Below are 20,114 nucleotides of genomic sequence, written 5' to 3' on the forward strand. Positions count from 1 at the left end.
TACTTTTATTTATTGTACCCTGCTCTGAGCTTTGTTTATAGGGGGCAGGTTAGAAACAGTTCAATAAACAAATAAAGGCTAAGCAACTGCCTCAAATGGCATATAGTGGGGAGCTGTAGCAGTACCCTGTGCATTTCCTTTGAGCCCTCTGGCCACTTCTGGGCCACAGGGCTTGTTCTATAACTCCTATACAGTACAGTACTTTCAAACTGCTGGATAGCTCAGTGATTTAGGTATCTAGCTGTGGAGCTAGAGACTGGGAGTTCAATTCCTCATTGTGTTTCTTTGACAGGGGCTGGACCATAGGATCCCTTCCAGTGCCACAGTTTGATGACTGACTGATTTAAAATATTTTTACCCCACCTTTCTCCTTAAAAATGTGGCTCACATCACTGAAAGGCAATAGTTGAAAACAATGAGTGGTTTACATCATTAAAAGAAAATATTTAAAGCTAAGAACAGTGAGTATAAAGAGGCAGCTTGCCTCATTAAAAGCCAATATTAAAGCTAAAACAAGTATACACATATTAAGAAGGAACAAACAAATACAACTCTGAGAGTTGGCAAACGTAATACAGTACTAAAGCATAGTAAAAGCAGTAATGCATCCATCTCAAAGTCACACTCAGGGTCCAGTCATTGAGACAAAGTTTGCCTTAAGAGAAAGGTCTTCGCTTTCGGAAGGACAGCAAAGACCGGCCAGCCTGGCCTCCTGTGGGAGGGAGTTCCAAAGTCTGGCAGCAGCAACAGAGATAATGACGATGACTATTGCTACTGTATCATTATTTATCTCATTTCCGGGGGAGAACACTGTCCCCTCCTCAATGTTTTCCTAAAATCCCCCGGCCATTCCTGTTGGCTTCTGTCCCTAGAGTCGGAGAGAGAGGGCGCCCCTTCTCCCTTGGGTAGCAGAGCGGCTTGGGCTGCGTCGGCCCAAGGGAGCGGGGCCAGGCCCACCGGGACACGCCATCGCAGCCCACCGCCGGGACTACTAATGACAGCCGGCGGGCAACACACAAGCAAGGCCCCAGCGCGGAACCGCCCTGACCTCCGGCGCCGGTTATGGCCTCCTCCGGCTCGCCCCACGGCCCAAGCGAGAGGCAGGCCGGTGGCTCCCCCTAGCGGCTCCCGGGGGGCGCCCGCGCTCGGCAGCCTGTGCGAAGAGGGCGCCTCCTCCTCCTCCTCCTCCTCCCTTCGCCTTTGCCGGAGATCGCCTCGGAGGCTCCTCCTGTCGCCGCCGTGACCGCCGCCGCCTCCGAGCCCGCGGTTCCCTCTTTGTGGCGGATCGGCGACGGCGGCAGCAGCAGCAGGAGCCCGCGGGGACCGGAGGCGCCCATCCCTGAGCGACGGGGAGGCCCGGGAAGGAGGAGGAGGAGGAAGAGGCGAGGTAGAAGACCCGAGCGCCCAACATGGCTGATGATTTTGGCTTTTTCTCCTCCTCGGAGAGCGGGGCCGCCGAGGCCGCCGAAGAGGACCCGGCCGCCGCTTTCCTGGCTCAGCAAGAGAGCGAGATTGCGGGCATCGAGAACGACGAGGGCTTCGGCACGGCCGACGGGGCCGCGGGAGGCGTCAGCCTGGAGGCGGGCGATGCCTCGGGTGAGTGAGTGAGTGAGTGAGTGAGCGAGTGAGGGTGGAGGGCAAAACACACACACACACACACCCGCCACCCCTTCTCCGCAACCTGGGAAGGGGGGGCCTACGGAGAGGCTGAGGACCAGCCCCTTCCCCTCCGTGCTGTGAGGATGATTCCCCTCGAAGGGTGTGTAGGAGGGAGGGTTGTCACATCTCATTTATGAAGGTGCTCTCTGCCCCCCCCCCCGCCGCCGCCGCCGCCGCCCCACAGCCCCCACTCCACCCCCACCCCCGGGCTGCGTTTGAGGAAGGGAAGCTGCACCTGCCAGGGCTTGTCAGGGTGAGGCAGAAGGACGAAGCCTGAGGTGGTGTCCCCCCCCCAAAAGCCTGAGAGGGTTACCTGAGGAGAAGGGGGGGAGAGACAGGGGGGAACAGGGGAACCTGGTAGTGGTTTCTGTACCTAATCCCAGAGGCTTTGGTTTGGAAGATCTGGCATGACCACCAGCCTCTGCAGGGATGCAGAGTGATACTATAATTTGTCCTTGATTTGCTAACTTGCCCACATTTTTATCAGGCGGATGTTCCAGTTTTACAGATAGAAGGCACTCAGGAGGAAGGCAGAGATTCTCTCAAGGCCGCAGCACAAAACCATCTGTGGCTGTGGAGAGAGTTGAACCCAGATCTCCCCAGGTTCTGAGCTTTTGATCACTGGAGCACACTGGGTGTCCATGCTCTCTTCTGGGCCTGCTCTGGGCCTCCCCAGGTATACGCCAGGGATTTTACCTGGGACTGCAGAGTGGCATTCATAACAAACACTTCCTGGTGTTTAGAGCAGTCTCAGGTACTCAGGAAGGAAAAATTAATTGGAGAGCATGGAAAGTTGCTTTTAACAAGGGATGTAACAGGATCCTGAGCATCATCCTGCTTCTGCTCATTTATGGATGACTTTTAGCATGTCATTATTTTCACTCCTTTCCCCCCCCCCCAACTCTGTAACTGACTAGGATATTTTTGCCCAATTCTTGACAGTGTGCTGCAGTGGATAGAAAAGTCAATGGAGATACGGGTTCAAATTCTCACTTTACTATAAAGACTCTTGCGATGTGTGGCAAAACCGCTCCTTGAATATATCACAAATCTTGAAAAACTTACTAGGGTTGCTGTAAGTCAGATACAGCTTGATGACACAGAACCAAAAAAGGGACCCCATGTTCAGGGCAAAACAGACTTGGTGTGACCCACTGGGAGAATCCGCTTTCCCATGGCAGTATCTTCCTTAGCTGAGAAAGGAGGGATGGTTGTTAGGCTCAAATTCTGGACTGGGAAAGAGGAGCTGTGGAAGGGAAGAACAAATACGTGTGGGTGTGTCCCGGATGAGGCAGGCTCCGTGATGCCCTGGAATGGCTTTGGGTGGAGTATCTAGAAATGTTGCCGGACCAGACCGAGGCACTCAGGGTGTAGCCAGATGTATTCAGGGAGGGTGTGACGCCAAAGAAGGGAAGGAATATCTGCAAAGCTGAACTTGGTAAAATTGCTCATTCAGGTGACAACTTCCACTATCCCTCAGCCAACACAATCACTGGTCCCAGCCAGATGAGAGATTCTGGAAACTGTAGTCTCAAAAAGTAACTTTGCTGAGCTATGCAAAGAAGTGGCATGGGGAAGATAAGGGATATGGTTATTTATCGTGGGATATCACAAGGAATGACCTTGGAGCCTTTGCCAAATTCTCTTTGTTAGCTGTAGCTTTCCTTTGGGGTTTTTGACTATTTTCAATGCACCCTTATTGCTTTCCCATCTGCCTGGCTCATGGACATTGATCTGACAAAGCTTTTATTTCCTTCTCACTTGGTTTCCTTGTCCAGAAAAGCATCAGCTCCTTAATTTCTGCATGTCATCCTGCTATGATGAAAGCATTGGAGCAGAAGAATAATAGAGTCATAGAATAATGGAGTTAGGAGGGGCTTATAAGGCTATCAAGTTCCACCCCCTGCTCTGTGCAGGAATATAAATCAAAGCAGATCTGGCCAAGGGTTGTCTAAGTTTCCATTGGAGCACTCACCATCTCCCGAGGCGACTGGTTCCATTGTCATACTGCTCTGACAGTTAAGAAGTTTTTCCTGCTATTCAAACTGAAATTTGTTTTCCTGTCACTTGAGCCCATTATTATGCACCCTGCAGTCTGAGATGATTGAGAACAGATCCTGCCCCTCCTCTGTATGACAGCCTTTCAAGCATTTGAAAAGTGCTATCATATCTCCCCCTCAATCTTGCTTTCTCAAGGCTAAACATGTTCAGTTCTTTCAGTCTTTCCTCACTGGGCTTGGTTTCCAATCCTCTGATCATCGTTGCTCTGCTCTGAAGAAGATATGGCCGTCCTTGACTTGAGGCAGAAGCCCCCAAATTATCCTATTCCCAAGCAGGAAATACACCTTCTATTCCACCATTGTTTTTATTTTCAAGATCCTTCTATTGGAGGTACCGTGTTCCCATGTGACTTTTCCAAGTGTCCTGCTAATGGGGCCTCTGAAGTGTTGGAAGGTGTTTAATTTTTGATAAGGATGTTCTTACATCCTTAACAAATTATTCTGTGTTTGATCCATCTCTTCCTCTATATTTTCTGTTCTTTACAGTTTTCATTTAGCCCAGCACTTTGGGAAGGTACACAAAACTTTCCCTCCCTTTATTGGATAGCAAAGCCTTGCAATATACCACTTCAAGGAGAGAAATTGGATCAGTTGGCTAAGATGTTTTTTTAAAGATAAAACAATCTGGATACTGCTTGTGAAACAAGGATGCAAACAATTAATTATATTTCCCAAGGTATTAGTGTTATGTGTAGCAAGGAATTCTTCTTTTCAAATTACTCGCATCTGGCAATGTCTCATAAGAAAACAAGCAAATAAATACAAGCTGGACATAGAAGTGGAAACATAATAAAGCCAGAGGTGGGGCACAAGATGTATTTCAGACATTCTGATCATTCTGTTTCTAACCTTGAAAACAAAAGAAACATTTAAGGAATAATCAGAAAGTGAAGTTGCAGAACAGTTAATTATTAACATTGTTTATACATCTGACCTGGAACATTTCATTTTTAGTTTTGTGTCCTTGTCTTCTTAGGAAAAGCAATGTATTTCATGTAACAGTATTTTTTTTAACTACCCATCTGTTAAAGCCCCAGGAAATGCATTCTAGGTTTTAATTATGTGTTGCCCCTTTCTACCAGGATGTGTTTCTCACATTTCTCTTAGCATAAAGGGAAATTATATGCACATTTACCTGATTATCAGGCTGACTGAATATAATCAGGCTGATGTCTGGGTAAATAGATGTTACACCAGGCTGCGTGTCTCATTTTAAAAATGTTATTTTCCGTGCACTTTACTTCTTTCTATGCATGCATTTCCATTATTATTCCAGTTATCACACAGATTGAACTCTTGCTGGCAAGGGCCCATGTGAGCAATACTTTGGGTTTACTCCTAACTCTGTTTATCTGGAAACATCTTATTCTGCTTTAGTTCTAGCAAACTTAAGCACAGATGACTAGAAAATTGTTGTTGCATGCTGTCTTATAGTGACCCTATGAGTGAGCAATCTTCAAAATGTCCTGTCCTTAACAGCCCTGCTTAGCTCTTGTAAACTTAAACCTATAGCTCCTTTAAGGAATCTATCCATCCTATATATTTGGTCTTCTTCTTATCCTGCTACCTTCAACCTTTCCCAGTCTTATTGTATTTTCCAGAGAGTCTTGTATTCTCATGATATGGCTGCCTCCAGATATGGTTCAAACTTAATTAAGTCTAGGACTCGCTTGTTCATCTTTCTGGCAGTCCAGGATATCTGCAAAGCTCTCCTTCAGTACCACATTTTTTCCTGACTTTTTTTTTTTACTGTCCAGCTTTCACACGTGTACATGGTGATTGGAAATACAAGAGTATGAATGATCTTCGCTTGGTCTCCAGTGACACATCCGTACACTTGATTATCTTTTCTGAATCCTTTGTTGCTGCCCTTATGAGTCTTGGTCTTCTTCTGATTTTTTGGCTGTAGTCTACAGTATTAGAAAGTACCTCCCTTTAAACTTAGTGTGTGTGTGGGGGGTTCTTTATATCCTGTATTTACTTCTCCTGTTTGTCTTTTTACAGAACTGGACAAAGGGTGTTTCTGACCTCTACAGTACTAATATTCAAGAGAAGTTGCATCTTAGCAGTGTCTTCTGTGCACAGTTGCCAAGTAGCTGAGTCCTTGTGTAGATTCTGAAACAGAATGAATCACACACTGGCTTTTATTGAGATGGTTGCCCCAATAGCTGTAAAAGCCAGGTTACTGGGGCATAATTTTAGAGTGTTGGAAGATACGAATGTCTATTGCCCTCTTTTCTTCTGGACATTCAGTATCTCTTTTTACAGCTCCCATGTTTTGCTATTCCTTGCATTTCCCAAGATAAATGAATTCAGCTTCATCCTTTGCAACCCGTAACCCAAAGAGCTAGAGTTAGCCCTGTTCCTCCATCTAATCAAAGACATCTTTCAGGGTCAGACTTGTTCTGCTCCCCTTTAGTATTGGCTAACATATTTCTCTTCTCCCTCTTCTGCAGCTGATATGAAGAGCACAGGGGCCACCGTGAATGGAGATGTATTTCAGGTAAGAAACTGTGCTGGCCTCAGGGAGGAGGCTACCCCAGCTTGGTGCCCTCTGTACGTTTTGGACACCCACCTCCATGATCCTTCACCCTTAACCCTTCCAAGGGAGGGGGGCATTGTTTGAAGACAGATAGGGAGGGAGGGACAGATGGGTTTCAGAATCCTCTTTCCCTAGACCAGAATGGGCAGCTCTTACTGTTGCTGAACTGTAGTTCATATCATCCTTAGCCAGCCTGTCTAACAGTGACAGGTGGCGGGTGTAATAGTTCATCAAGCATTTGGCTGACCAGAAGATCTCTAGCTCTTGGTCTCAACTCTTGGTTGTAGATGCTTAAGGGGACCACATGTACGGAGTTGCAGCTGATGCCTGCTTGAAGGCATGGTAGTGTGGAGAAAGACTGTTACATTTGCAGGAAGGGGACGAATCAGCCATAGGTGCTGTGGAATTGGATATTAAGAAGACAATTTTCGGGGTGTGAGAAGAAACATGAGAATAAGAAAGTTTCTTTTTTAAAAAAAAATGTAGACAATGGTGCACAAGGACAGCAGCAATAAAAGGGGCCTTTTTTCTTTGTAGTGTGAATCTTACAGGTACACTTGTTTAGACACCTAGGGTTGGCAGCCTGTCCTTGCTGAGTGGGAAAATTAGGATCGTTCCTTCACAACATATGAAAGAGAGCAATCACCATGGGCCTATATCACAGCAGTATGTCTGCCAACATTTACCAAGAGTGTGTCCACACCTTTGTCTATTTATAAGTCTTAGAATAAATTTTTAAAATCCTCAGAAATAGTATCATCTGGTGTGTAGGCACAGAGACATACTGCTTTTCCATTGCAGTTTTGTGACAGCACTAAATCATGTGCCTATTAATATAGAAATGGCTGATTAACTATTTTGTACCATTTTTATAGTGTAGTATAAAGTCACTGCACTAGTAGGACTGGGAGTGGTGTTACCCATCTTAGTTCTTTTGTATAGGAGGATACAATGCTGACACCAGCTCTTAGTTGTATTGCACCCTCACTCATGCAAGCTGCAAAGGAGGGGGTGGGCATGCACTGCCCTTTGGGGTGCCACCCCTTGCCATGATCTATAAACCCAACCTGTCTGTCCAGATGGATGAAAAGGTGGCAGCAGCTATGGATCATTTCATTTCCTTTGTGCCATGATATCAGCTTGGTTTACAGTAGTGTAATCCCATTGAAGATGGGTAGACTTAATTAGATTAGTGGATTTGGGTAAAGGTGGAGCCTAATCTGATAGGCTTGCTCAACACTGTAAGAAGCAGCAGTATTTCTGGAAGCAGAGCTCTTTTTTTAAAAAAAAAAAATTGCAACTGCCTTCCTCAGTCTTCCCATCTCCTTCTCCCTGGAGACCAACTGCTGAGCCCAAAAAACAACAACAACCTGCCTTCCTCCTGTCAGCTCACAGATACCTCCAATTCTGAGAAATGTTGTGGGCCATAAGTATCCAGAGCCGGACCGCTGGCCCCAGCGTGAAAGACCAGCTTCAGAATTTTCCACTCCCTTGTAGGAGGCACTTGAGTGGCTGGCTTGGGGAAAGCATATACTTTGAGGGGAGTGGAATTACATCATTGCAGCCATGCTGACCTCTGAATAGTGCTTGCGTGTTCAGTTGTCAAAGCACATTGGTGTCTCTGGGTAGGAAGTAGGTCTTAAGGCAGAGATGACCAGCTCCTTAAGACCATGAGGTTATTTGTATTAATTGGCACTTTCTGCAGCAGACAACATTTGTGATGGAGGTGTCATTCCTCAGGAACAGAGAAGGGAGAGAGAACTAAGTTGGGGAAAGGTGAGGAGGCTTCAGGAAGGATTTGTTGCCGCAGGAGGGCTGAGGAAGACAACTTCCCCATCTCTTCCTCAATGAACACAGCAGTTGGTCTTTAAGGTGCTGCAATGTTTTTGTTTACATTTTTCAATGTTAATTTTGTTTTTGGCTTAATGAGGCAGTCCACGTTTCTACTAGTGAAGTAGTAGAAACTCATCCCTCTCTGGAGAAACATTCTTTTTCAACCTCACCGCCTCTCATGGGAAACTAGGTGTGGCTGAATCTATGTTATAATGACACCGGCTTTGCATCCTTCTTGCAACAACTATGTTGCAATAAAGGAATGCCAGGAAATTGGATGTGGGAACCTGATCCACTAGTTGTCGGGAGCACTGTAAGACTTCATGCAAGATCATCATCGTCTTAGAACTGTAGAGCTGGAAGGGACCCTATGGATCATTGACTTCAGCCCCTGTCAGAGAGGCACAGTCGGGAACTGAACTCCCAGCATCCGGCTCTGCAGCCAGAGACCTAAACTGCTGATCTGTCTGTCCAGCAGCTCAAGAGAAATTCATACTATGAAATTACTATTATTAATCCCTCCAGCAGTGGGACTCTTCTGATGTCCAACCTTCTAATGTCTGCCCTTCTATATGTAATCTAGCAATTGAATAACTCCCTACCTTCACCTTCCAGAGAGATACCTGGTTTTGTCAGTTTTGGAAGAGGTAGCTGTATTAGTCTGTGCAAGCGTATCAGGCAACATCCAAAGAAACAAAACACGTGGCATCTTAAAGATTAACTGTCATATCTTAATGTGAGCTTTCATGGGCATGTCCAGTGTGTCAGATATATGGAAAGAGAATACGTCTGTGCGCATGGAAACAGAGTATGTCTAGATAGGATTTGGGCCCACCACAGCTATTGTGTTGACAGCAGTCAGGTCACGGTTTTTGACTTCCACTGGTAGGCTGACTCCTTGCAGAGTGTTGACTTAGAGCAGTGGTTTCCAACCTTGGGTCCCCAGCTGTTCTAGGACTAAAAGCCCCAGAAGCCCCTGTCACTAGGTGTGCTGCCCAAGATTTCCAGGATTTGTCTTCCAGGAATATCTGGGGACCCAAAGCTGGGAGGCACTGACTTCGGCGTGTGATGAGATTGGCATTTAGCTTACTCTGTGAGTTGTTTCACCCTGTTTTCCAGAGATCACATGACATATTTGTTGCAGAAAACCAAATTGTCCTCAAGAGTATTCCTACCTACAGTTTCCTAACCCCTGTCAGGGGCTTCTCTCTTTTTTTTGGGGGGGGGGATAAGTAGGATCACTCTGGTTTGGTGTGTTGATAGCATGTGTGACCGCTGGAAACAGACCAAAAGGGAGCCTTCTTGCTACCAAGGCTCCTTCCAGCAACCCTATTTAGTCTGCACCAGCCTGCTCCAAATGAAGTAAAATGAAAAAAAAAAAAAAAAAAGATACTGTGCGGGGAGGCTTGTTTTAATGATTTCAGCCTGAGATTGTGAAAATGGTTTCTTATCAGACTGGATGGCATCCAAATAATTTTAAAACCTGCCAAAATAAACCTCCAGTTCTCCTGAGACAAAGATCTCCATGAGAATGCTTGATTGTGACATCACAGGATGTCATCACAGAGGCACAGCGTAGCCATTATTACTTAGAACTTCAGGAACTCTCCTGAGGCACAGGCCTGAAAATAATGTTGTCAGTGGGTGGCAAGGCAAGTTGTATATGTTTTGGAAGCTACATGGTTATTGAAATACAGTGGTGAAATAAGCTCATAAGGACACAGACCTTTTCCTTAGCAGAAACAAAGTTGTCATCTGATATACACGTCAGACTTCCTGTTCCCTCTCAGCTCATAATAGTTAGTGGAGTAGGACAGGATAGTAGAATGTGATGTGTTGCCTTTGAGATACAGGCCTAAAAACAATTGCTAGCTCCAGTTAAACCATAGAAGCATAGAACTGTGGAGTTGGAGGTGACCCAAGAGATATGGAGTCATCCCTCTTGCTGGTGTAGGAAGCTGACAGCTAAAGCAATTCCTGACAGATGGCCACCTAACCTTTGTTTAAAGACCTCCAGTGAAGAAGCATCCACCGCCTTCTGAAGTAGCCCTTTCCAATGTTGAACAGCTCTTATCTATCTAATCTTCCTAATGTTTAGATAGAGGTTCTTTTCTTGTCATTTGAACCCATTAGCAAGAGACCAAACTTGTTCCATCCTCCATGTGAGAGCCATTCATATCACTTCTAGTCACTTTACTAAGCTAAACATAGCCAACTCCCTCAGCTGTTTGTCACAGGATCCAGAGGAGACCCTCTGAATTGGTGTTTTTATATATAGATATATATAGGAAAGAATGAATGAAAGGAAGGATGGAAGGTTTCCTATATATAAAATTTCCTATATATATAATTTTCCTATATATAGGAAAATTTTATGATTAAGCCTAGAAACATATATAAAAGGGATGGAGGGGTGTGTGTGTCTGGGTCTGGGTCTGGGCCCAATCGTAAAACATTTTCCAACTTTCCTTACTATATTCTCAATTCTTAATATTCTTAATATATTCTCAAGTTCTCACGTAGTGTCTCTCTCTCTCTCTCTCTCTCTCTCTCTCTCTCTCTCTCTCTCATAGGCAGGACTAACAGACAGATATTTTAGCGAAATGTTTTGGCTTCTGCCTTCTTCAATTGTCCTGGCACTTTTACCAGAACAAGTGAAGAAGGTAGAAGTCAAAATATTTTGCTAAAATACTTCTGTTTGTTAGTCACTCACTCTGATTAAGTATATGTTTACTGATTTAGGGATCTCCTTCAGGGATCCAAAAAAGTCTTAATTAAGATGCTGCTCTTGGTGTCTGTTTACGTACCCACCCACCCACAAAAGCACAAGCAATGCTTGGGAAATGTAACTTTTGGGACTGTAGCTCTTGGGTCACCTAGCCAACATAGCCAGTAACTTTTCCAAAGCTGGGCACTAAAAGGGATGGATCCACACAGCTGCCTGCATTTGTGGATTCTCTTTGGGAGGTACAGCTGTGGAGAATATTCATTCATTCATTCATTCATTCATTCATTCATTCATTCATTCATTCATTCATTCATTTATTTATTTATTTATTTATTTATTTAACTTATATAGTGATGGGTGCCTGTAATTCAAAATGTACTATTTTACTTTAAACACCTGCAGAGCAGGCTCTGTGAGCGTTTGACTTTCAGAAGGATCTCTTCTCCTTAACGTGCTGGAGTTCTACATGATGGCACATTCAGACTGCCTTCATTCCTCCCCCTCCCCCATCTCTTCTAATCTTGTTTACTGAATGGGGGTAAATAGTCTTTGTCTTCTGGACAACTAAGGTTAGGTCTTGCCCATAATTTTGTTCAAGATTTCTTACTATGATAAGAATTGGATGCTTTTCATCAGGAAAATAGGTGTTGAAGGGACCCTGGCCCTCCCAGTGTTTTCTGCTGCTATCCCCTAAATGCCTCACCATTGGCTGTGCTTGCTACTGCTGAGGGAGCTTGAAGGGCCAAAACATGTGGAGGGAACAGTTCCCCATGTCTAAAATAATAGCCTTGGTGGGAGAGTGTGGGAGCAGAGCCTGGATTTCACACACTGTTGCTTCTGTCTAAAGGAATCCAATGGACCCACAGATGCCTACGCAGCTATTGCCAGAGCAGACCGGTTGACACAGGAGCCTGAAAGCATTCGTAAATGGCGAGAAGAACAGAAAAAGAGACTGCAAGAGTTGGGTAGGAGTAAAAGTTTGTGTGTGTGTGTGTGTTGCACAAATTGACATTGGGAAAATGCAACATTGTGTGCCTGTGCTCCTATAGTGAATGGCTTTTGAGGGGCTGAAGAAAGGGCAAAGTGTGTGTGTGCGTGTGTGCATGTGTGCACACATGCTGAGCCATGGAAGGAGGCTACAAAATTTTGAGGAGGGCTTATGAGACCTCCCCATGCCTATAAACAAGCTGCAGATCCTGGAAACCTCCAGGAGCAGAAACCTGCCAGTTTTGGTTAAATATGGATACACAACTTGCTCTCTCCCCCCCCCCCCGGGAGAGACTGTCCTTGGGAACCCCTAAAGGGCCAAAGAAATGCTCCTTAGGGACTGCCTGTGGCCCACGGGCTGCACTTTGCCCACACTCCTCCTGCAGATCTTGAAAGTACAACTTCTCTAGCCATGTTTGTGTGGCATTCCAGTTGTGACAAGGGATTCCCGTCGTCTCTTTTGGCCTCTCAGTCATGTGCCTGTCTTGTTTTTAGATGCTGCTTCCAAGGTGTTAGAACAGGAGTGGCGTGAAAAGGCTAAAAAGGACTTAGAAGAGTGGAACGTGCGGCAAAATGAGCAGATGGAGAGGAACCGGGTCAACAACAGGTAGGTCTGTGAGGAGAAAGCTTTGTGCTGGTTTTGGGCTCCTACCAATAGGAGCAGAAAGAGCTTCTCTCCACGGCTGTCCCCATCAAAGCATTTCAGGCTGCAGCAGTGGAGCTGCCCCTTGGAGCCGTAACCCAGCTTGACAAACAAACGGAGGCACTTCTGGCCCTGGGGGGTGGGCATGCCCAGGGGTGGGCTGTGTAAAGAAGCCGAGAGGCCGATGGTCTGGGACCTTTTGTCTCCTACCAGCGGTTCCCTACATCATTCTTGTCTGTGGAGTGTTGATGATAGGAAACGGCACCAAATAATGGCTTCCAGTGAGAGGCAGGAAGCTTAGTCAGTCTTTTGGGTAAATCTGTCACTCATGGGCAGTCCTTTCTGCATTATCTTTTGAACACGAACTTTCATTTCTTCAAACATCTTCCAAATACTTACTGCAAACATCCAGCTTTTTTTAAACTTTTATTTACAATAGTCAGCAAGGCTACTCTGGGACATATAATTTGGTAGCTAGAAGCTGCTCTGTTTTAGGCCTGTTGCAGTGGAGGCACTGTGCCAAATATTTTATCTTTGTAAGGGGCTTTCCTGCTGTCTTTCCTGAGTATTTGACAAAAGAATCTTTTTAAGAAACTCATGGCAGCACCTATGCGGTCTTGCCATGTCTAATTCTGTTGCTCCCTGCTCCGAGGTCACTAACCCATCTTTCTCTCTTTAACTCTTTGCTGCCTCTCTGCTCTGCGCTTTCTCCTGTCTCTGGGTCACACCATAGGATTGCTGACAAAGCCTTTTACCAGCAGCCGGATGCCGATGTGATTGGCTACGTGTACGTCTCTCTCTCTCTTGCTCTTTTTACTTTGTGCCATTTCCTATAGGGAGCATTATACGTGGATGACAATGCGCTATGTTTCCCACCTTAAGGGAGCTAGTTAGTTGTACTAGAACTCTAATTCTCCAAGGGAGAAAGAAATCTCATAAATGTCACAAAATGCCTTAACAACCCGACATCAATTTCTTCTTTTTATGGAGAGAACTTCCAGATTTTCCCATATAGTGCATGAATATAGTTGTTTGGCTCTGTAGCATCTTCATTTCCCTGAGACAAACTCAAGTGTTTCTCCAGCATATTTATATTCCATGCCATTCCTGTTTTTAAGAGCCAAAAGGCACAGGGTGATCTCTGTATACTATTTTTGGTTAAATGTATTTTTAAAAAAACTATTAATTGGATGCTGTCTGCCCCTTTTTCTGTACAAGTAATGGTTATTTTTAATGGAAGTAATATTTTGCCACTAGGATAAAAGGTTGCGAGGCCCAGAGTATTCACATAAATTGATAGAAAAACTGACAGAAAGTATTGGAGGAGGGGCTTATGCACTGATTTAAGTAGGGAAACAACATAGTGCAACAGAGCTACTTGTTACAACAGTCCTATTACATTGTGTTGTTGTCATTCTTGTATATCTTGGAGTTGCAAAATCCCAAGGGTCCTGCTCAACAGATATTTGTCCCTCCATGGCTGGCAGGAATATTGTGGTATTTGTTTTGAACAAAGATCCTCATCAGGTGTGTTTATGCAAACATTGGATTTCAGAGCTTGCTTTTTATTACCCGCCTTGACTACTTTAACATGCAGGGCATCTGCCTTCGCTACCTGCAACACTGCTTGTGGCACCACTTATATGCTTGGGGCCTTTCTGCACTATACGTGTGCAGGTACTCTTCAGCTGTTGCATGGGGCAGAATCCTCTTGTTCCCTTGTGTGTGCAAGGACCCATTGCATGTGCTTGTGCAAGGAGGTGTTCAGTACTTTCTTGCACAAGCACTGTTTCAGCAGGGTGATCTGTGGCTTGTGTAGTAACAAGCTGGAGGTCAGGGGAAGCTCCATAGGCAAATGCTATACCCTGTCTGACGTCAGTAGGGAACTGGTTATGGACACCAAATGTCTTTGGGAAAAGCAGGATTCTTATTGTGAAAGTTCTCCATTCTCCTGTCATGTTGCCCATAACATTTCTCAGCAAATACACTTAGCAAATACATTGAAAAGATGGAAGACTCTCAGTGCTACCAGTCTAAAGACAGCATGCAACTATTTCATATTTTCTTGTCTACGAAATGTTTGTTTTAGTGAGAGAAAAGACATACGTAGCAGTAGGAAACTCTAGGAAACCCAGGAAAGTTACAAATGTGAGATTCCTCATAAAATTCTGGGTTTGAGGCAGGGAGACTGGATGATGGAAGCCTTCTCTCAAAGCATTCTGCATGGGCCTGGGTCAGCAAGCCCTGCTGGATAGTTCTTGCCATATCACTGCGACAGACAACAGACAATCTCCCGTCTCCTTCGCCTGAGTTCTTCTTTGATCTTTAAAAAAAAAATCTATACTATTTTGAACTACAAATTATTTAGAGTTGCCCCACCCTGCCTCTGATATAGCAGGCTGGATCCAGCCCACCAGCCTTCTGTTGCCCACCACCACAATTTCACAATCCCAGGCAGGCGGCAGGCACACTGGAAGAGGAAGTTGCTTTATATTGATGTAGACCCTTAGTCGAGGTTCCCTCTAAAGTGCATACCTGTGTGCACACATGAAACTCCCCCCCCCCCCCCGTATAGCCTTCCTCCTCCATGCACTGACAATGATAGCTTCCCATCCCTTTCATTCTGGTCATAGCAGAATCCTGCGCATGGGGGTGAAGTCACACACGTGAGAGGCAGAGCCGTGCCCAGTGGGGCTGAAAAGTAGAGGGAACATTGCCCTTAGTCTAGCCCAGTATTGTTAAAACCAACTGGCAGCCATTTCTTATGGCTTCCGCCTTCTTTCTTAGCTCTACCTGGAGATGCCAATGATTGAGCTTGCAAAGAAGGTGCTGTGCCACAGAGTTATGCCCTCCTCTCTGAACAAGGTGCTTTTCAGACTCCTCACTGGCTGCCATAAATAGCTAGGTTCTGTTGCTTGGTTATGTGTTACTATTTTTGACTTTTTGATGGTATCTCTCTAAAAAAGTAGAGCTTGGAAAAATCACGAGGAAGCTCCTTTGGACATACATTGTTATGTACATCTACATGCCCAGTTTTTTTTTTTTATGTCCACAGGTATTTCCCTCAGTAATCACATGAGTGTCACCTCTGAGTTCACTAGTTCAGGGGTTCCATGTTCCTAATATAACATGGTTTGCAGGCTTTACCTGTCCTTCTGAAAAGAAGGAAGACCTCAGATCATTCCACAAACAGATAAAAATATTAACAGGCCTCTCTCTTTTGAGGTGAGAGGATCTGTCTGTCTATTTCTTCTTTATGGGCCTGACTATTTGCTCACTTGCCTTTTTCTCCAGAGCCTCTGAAGAAGCATTCCTGAAGGAGTCCAAGGAAGAGACACCTGGCACTGAATGGGAAAAAGTGGCCCAACTCTGTGACTTCAATCCCAAGAGCAGCAAACAGTCAAAAGATGTCTCACGCATGCGCTCAGTGCTGATCTCCCTCAAACAGACACCCCTGGCGCGCTAGCCTAGCTGAAGAGGGGCTGGGGCTGGGACAAGGACGCAGATTGCTCTTTGGCCAGCAGGTTTAGCTGCAGCACAAGCTTAGACGGCCACCAGTAAGGAGGACACAAAAGCATCCCATCCCTGCTCTTTCTTCTTTCCCCTTGATATGTTTGTGTCACTCTGGTTGGGTGGCTGCCTGCCTGCCTGTACCCCTTCCCTTGATTTTACTTTGCTTTAAAAGGGTGCATTGGTTTCTTTTGACATATATTTATTAAGGTGTGGTTCCTTGGCAACTGCCCTCTTCAATTTCCACACCTGCCGCCTTCAGGTAAGGCCACTTGTTGTTGCGGTATTGGGGGCATTTATAAGGTTCCCAGTTTTCAAGGTCTGGCCCCTGTATTGTGTCAGATGTGGCCAATATATAGTAGGTAAAACAATTCATCTTTCCACTGTACGAGACCTTCAAGGCAGCACCAAACTGGAGCTTACACCTGCGAGCAGGATTCCCACATTTGACTTCTCAATCTGCAGCTGTTTGTAATCCCAGCAGTGAGTGGTGACTCTTAGAAGCTGCTTACAAGGGAGTGAGTTGGAACTTGGTACCACTTCCCAGTTGGTATGTGACAACTTTGGCACAGTTGGGAAAGGGTATCAGTTAGGAAGTGAGCCCTTCAGGAGGAAGCGTGCAAAAGGAAGAGAGTCCTGTTGAAAACTGAAGTCACTCTAGACTTGGGGTATTGCAGTGGTAATGAACAGTCTGAAAGTGAGGTCTTTGTGAATTCTTGAGAGAGTCATGGGGAGAAGAGAAGCCACACCAAGCCATCACACTCTTCAGTAAGGACTAGTTCCACTGAATATAATGCTCTTTCTCCTAATTGTAAGATACCACTGGATTTAATAACGTGTATAAGCTTAAGTGAGTAAGGAGAATACAGAAGATGATCCCATGCAGGTTGCATTATTACATACAAACAGAAACACTCCTCGAGTGGAGTTATTCCACATTTGCTTAGGAGACATTAAATGCAAGGGTATGATGTTGGATGAATTGGATTTTCTTGTGAGTGCTTTTCAGACTGACAAGTGGCAGGAAAGGGGTGTTGCTTCACTCGGGATAATTTGTCACTGGCCAGGCTTGTGGGGCATCTTTTAGGCATTAGACAAACCAAGGCCAATTCTCTTACAATCCGTATCCACGGAAGCAAGGTACCCAGTTCGAACATAGTAACTTATAAGACACTCCTGTGCATGTTTACTTGGAATTAAGTGTCACAGAGGTAGTGAGGTTGACTCCTCTCTATGTGCACCTAGGGTTCCAGCTTTTCAGCATTTGATACATTTTGTCTGGAAGCTGATTCTCCAAACCATTTGACCTTTGAGATGTTTTTGGCTTATAACTTCCGTTAGTCCTAACCAGCATAGCCAGTGGTGAGAGACTGTAGAAGATACAACACAGAAACATCTGGAGGGCCATAGTAGCCCATCCCTGCTTTAAACATTCAGAGATTTACTGGTGTTAGCCTGTTGCTGCTAATGTCCTTGTTCCCATGACAGTCTCCCACCCCAGCTAACAGGCAGGAAACAGCTATAGCCAATTCCACTGAGAAGAACCCACTCCCCCAGGTTCTGTGTGAGCAAGCAATGACTATAATTTTTCTCCTTTCCATATTATATTTGACTCCTGCAGTCTCCTCTTTTCTAATTGAAGGAAAGCTAATACATTGCTCCAGATTCTCCTTTGGATGCATGTTCTGATGCAATGGTGCACTTGGATTCCTTAATGAAGATTCTGTAACTTAAGCAAATGTATAGGAAGTCATCCTAACTTCAAATACACAAGTCTTTAAGAGAACAATGGCTAGGTATAGCTGTGAGATGACTTGGGGAGTACATGCTTTGAGGAATTTGGAATGCATAGACAGGTAGGAAGATCTGGACTTCCAGTTTGATATTTATTTTTGGTGTACTGGGGCTGAAATTAATCCGTTAAAAATAGCTATGAGTCAGTTGTGTGAGACCTCTGGCTCTAGATATGTGGGATTACAAATCCTACAATCCTTTACCTTTGGTCATGGTGGCTGGGGCTTCTGAAAACAAGTACACAACCTGCCATAAGCACAACATAGATTAGCTAGGTTCATTTCCTTGTGTAAGTTGGTTTCAAAGGGAGCTGCTTTTCTTTTTCCTTTATACATGTTTGTTGCTTAATACAGGGATGACAACCATGATCCTCCAGATGCTTTTAGCGTAACATTCCTATTAGTAATGTAGGCATAGCCACTGGTTAGAGATCAAGGGTGCTGCAAACCAAAACAATCTGGAGGGGCAGAGTCCCTTAACCCCATTTTGATGGATTCCACTTATCATGCATTTGCTGTGCTCATTTTTGCACAGTGAAGCATTTACAAGAAAAACATCTAAAAAGAAAATGAAAGTTCCTATTCCAGTGAATATTTTGAGCGGTTTCCCTGATATGTTAACTTGGAATTTTCCACAAATAGGCTATGTCTCATTAGTGCTTCATCCTGCAAAAATATTTTCTATAATTGAAGTCATCCCATGCCAGGATCAGACAGCGTGTAGCTTCCTAGATGATGTTTGTCAGCCCTAACCAGGATTTCAGCAACATCCAGAAGGTTAAACGTTGCTCTGTCCTGCTTCACAGTACCGAGAAAGTTTTTTTCCATAGGAATGGGCAACTTGGATTTAAAAAAAACAACAACTACAATTTAAGATATTCCCTTACCCTTGGCTGTGCTGCCTACAGTTGATGGAAGTTTTAGGTCAAAAACTACTGGACGGTCTCACTTATGTACCCCTGGCATAGGGGAAAGGCCCTTTCAGATAAGTTATTTCATTCACAGCCCTAGATTTGAAGATTACACACATGCAGGGCACCAGCTTTGTAGTATGTAGGCATCTTTGCAAGACAGGGCTCTGTACGTCTCACATCCCCCCCCCCCCCAAACCCATAGTAAATCCTTCTCTTGCATGTCTTGGGCCTTGACCTGTTGGTTAAAGATACATTGATCTGAAATGTAACATTTGCAGTACTTGCACTACATCTAACATTTCTGGGCCACCAATAACTTGGAAACAGAAATGTGGAAAAAAACTAAGACTACATTGATGAATTTTCATTCTAGGGATGTTCTGGGTATTTATTATTTAGAGGTGAAAGCTGGTAACGAATAATCTATATTCAAACCTTAAGTGACAAGACTAAGTCAAAGATCTCAGCTGCCAGGCCAGTGGTGGCCGCATTTTCCATTGTCAGCTACAGAGAGGTTTGTAACCTAGAGATAACAGCCTGATTACTATCTGGGAGTCAGCAGTGACCTGTGCAACCACTGCAACCTGTGGAAATGTTTTTCACTTATTCTGACATTTAGTTCTGGGTTGACATTTGCGCTGGCATCTAGAAGCAAGAAACATCCTCTGCTTGGAATTGCCCAGCCAGCCCCTGGTTTTACCACCACTCCATCTTGTGTCCAAACTTATGGCGAGGCAGCAAGCTGGGGTGTCACTGGGGGAGGGCAGAAACTTTGTGCAGCGCTGCCTTCACATTCCACTACCCCCAGCTTTAAAATCTGTGACTCTGTTACTATTAATAAACTACCACTGCTCCTGAGACAAAGGGTCACAGGATGGTCTCTTTCATGCTGCTTCTTTGCTGTGGGGAGGGGGGAAAGGGGGGAATAAATGGATAGTCTAGGGGCCACTTGCCAAAACCACTGTGTAGAGGGAAGATGGATACCCATCTCTGAGACCTCTCACTGTCCAATTGCTAGTCCCACTGGAGTAGACCTATTAAATCAGTTAGTGAAGAAGGAACCAACTCTTATATAAATCCCATTGGCCTATTGTAGTTCAGATTACTAATTGGACTCAGGCCACAAACTGATCCTAGGCATGTTTTCTTACAAGCAGGTTCCACTGTGCCCACTAGAACTTACTTCCAGAAAAACACCATGCTATAAGTATATGGAAGAAAATACTGTTGCAGCAGTACTTGAGAATAACAATGATACAAGCAAGAACTAACCTTATTTATTCTATCTACAAAAAAATAAAAAATAAAATTAGTTTTTATTGTGTCTATGGCACACTTCTACAGTTGCAAATACCATTTTTTTTTTAAAAAAAGTTTTCTTCCCAAATATAGTGAAACAGATATGAATAATCATTTTTCACTTTAAGCATTCTTGGGAAGATCAG

The 20,114-nt window shown here is 44.7% G+C and overlaps 1 protein-coding gene across 2 annotated transcripts; it reads left to right on the top strand.

Moving 5' to 3' along the window:
- Positions 1-1,271: 1,271 nt before the first annotated feature.
- Positions 1,272-19,533, top strand: CLTB (clathrin light chain B). 2 transcript variants are annotated; one of them, XM_020791088.3, is made up of 6 exons: positions 1,272-1,596; positions 6,176-6,222; positions 11,670-11,787; positions 12,305-12,416; positions 13,186-13,239; positions 15,747-19,533. In XM_020791088.3, the coding sequence occupies exons 1-6, from the start codon at positions 1,410-1,412 to the stop codon at positions 15,916-15,918; spliced, it is 690 nt and encodes a 229-aa protein (XP_020646747.1). In that variant the 5' UTR covers positions 1,272-1,409; the 3' UTR covers positions 15,919-19,533. The 2 variants fall into 2 exon arrangements, with proteins under 2 accessions (XP_020646747.1, XP_020646755.1); XM_020791096.3 differs by lacking the exon at positions 13,186-13,239.
- Positions 19,534-20,114: the final 581 nt, after the last annotated feature.

The sequence above is a fragment of the Pogona vitticeps genome, chromosome 2 (genome assembly GCF_051106095.1).
Source record: "Pogona vitticeps strain Pit_001003342236 chromosome 2, PviZW2.1, whole genome shotgun sequence".
Lineage (NCBI taxonomy): Eukaryota > Metazoa > Chordata > Lepidosauria > Squamata > Agamidae > Pogona > Pogona vitticeps.

What these genes read in the sequence shown, in the direction of transcription:
- CLTB (XM_020791088.3), top strand. Translation starts at nt 1,410, where the DNA reads ATGGCTGATGATTTTGGCTTTTTCTCCTCCTCGGAGAGCGGGGCCGCC. An exon ending in TGAATGGAGATGTATTTCAG is followed by an intron (nt 6,223 to 11,669) that starts GTAAGAAACTGT and finishes TTCTGTCTAAAG; the next exon opens with GAATCCAATGGACCCACAGA. An exon ending in GCCGATGTGATTGGCTACGT is followed by an intron (nt 13,240 to 15,746) that starts GTACGTCTCTCT and finishes CTTTTTCTCCAG; the next exon opens with AGCCTCTGAAGAAGCATTCC.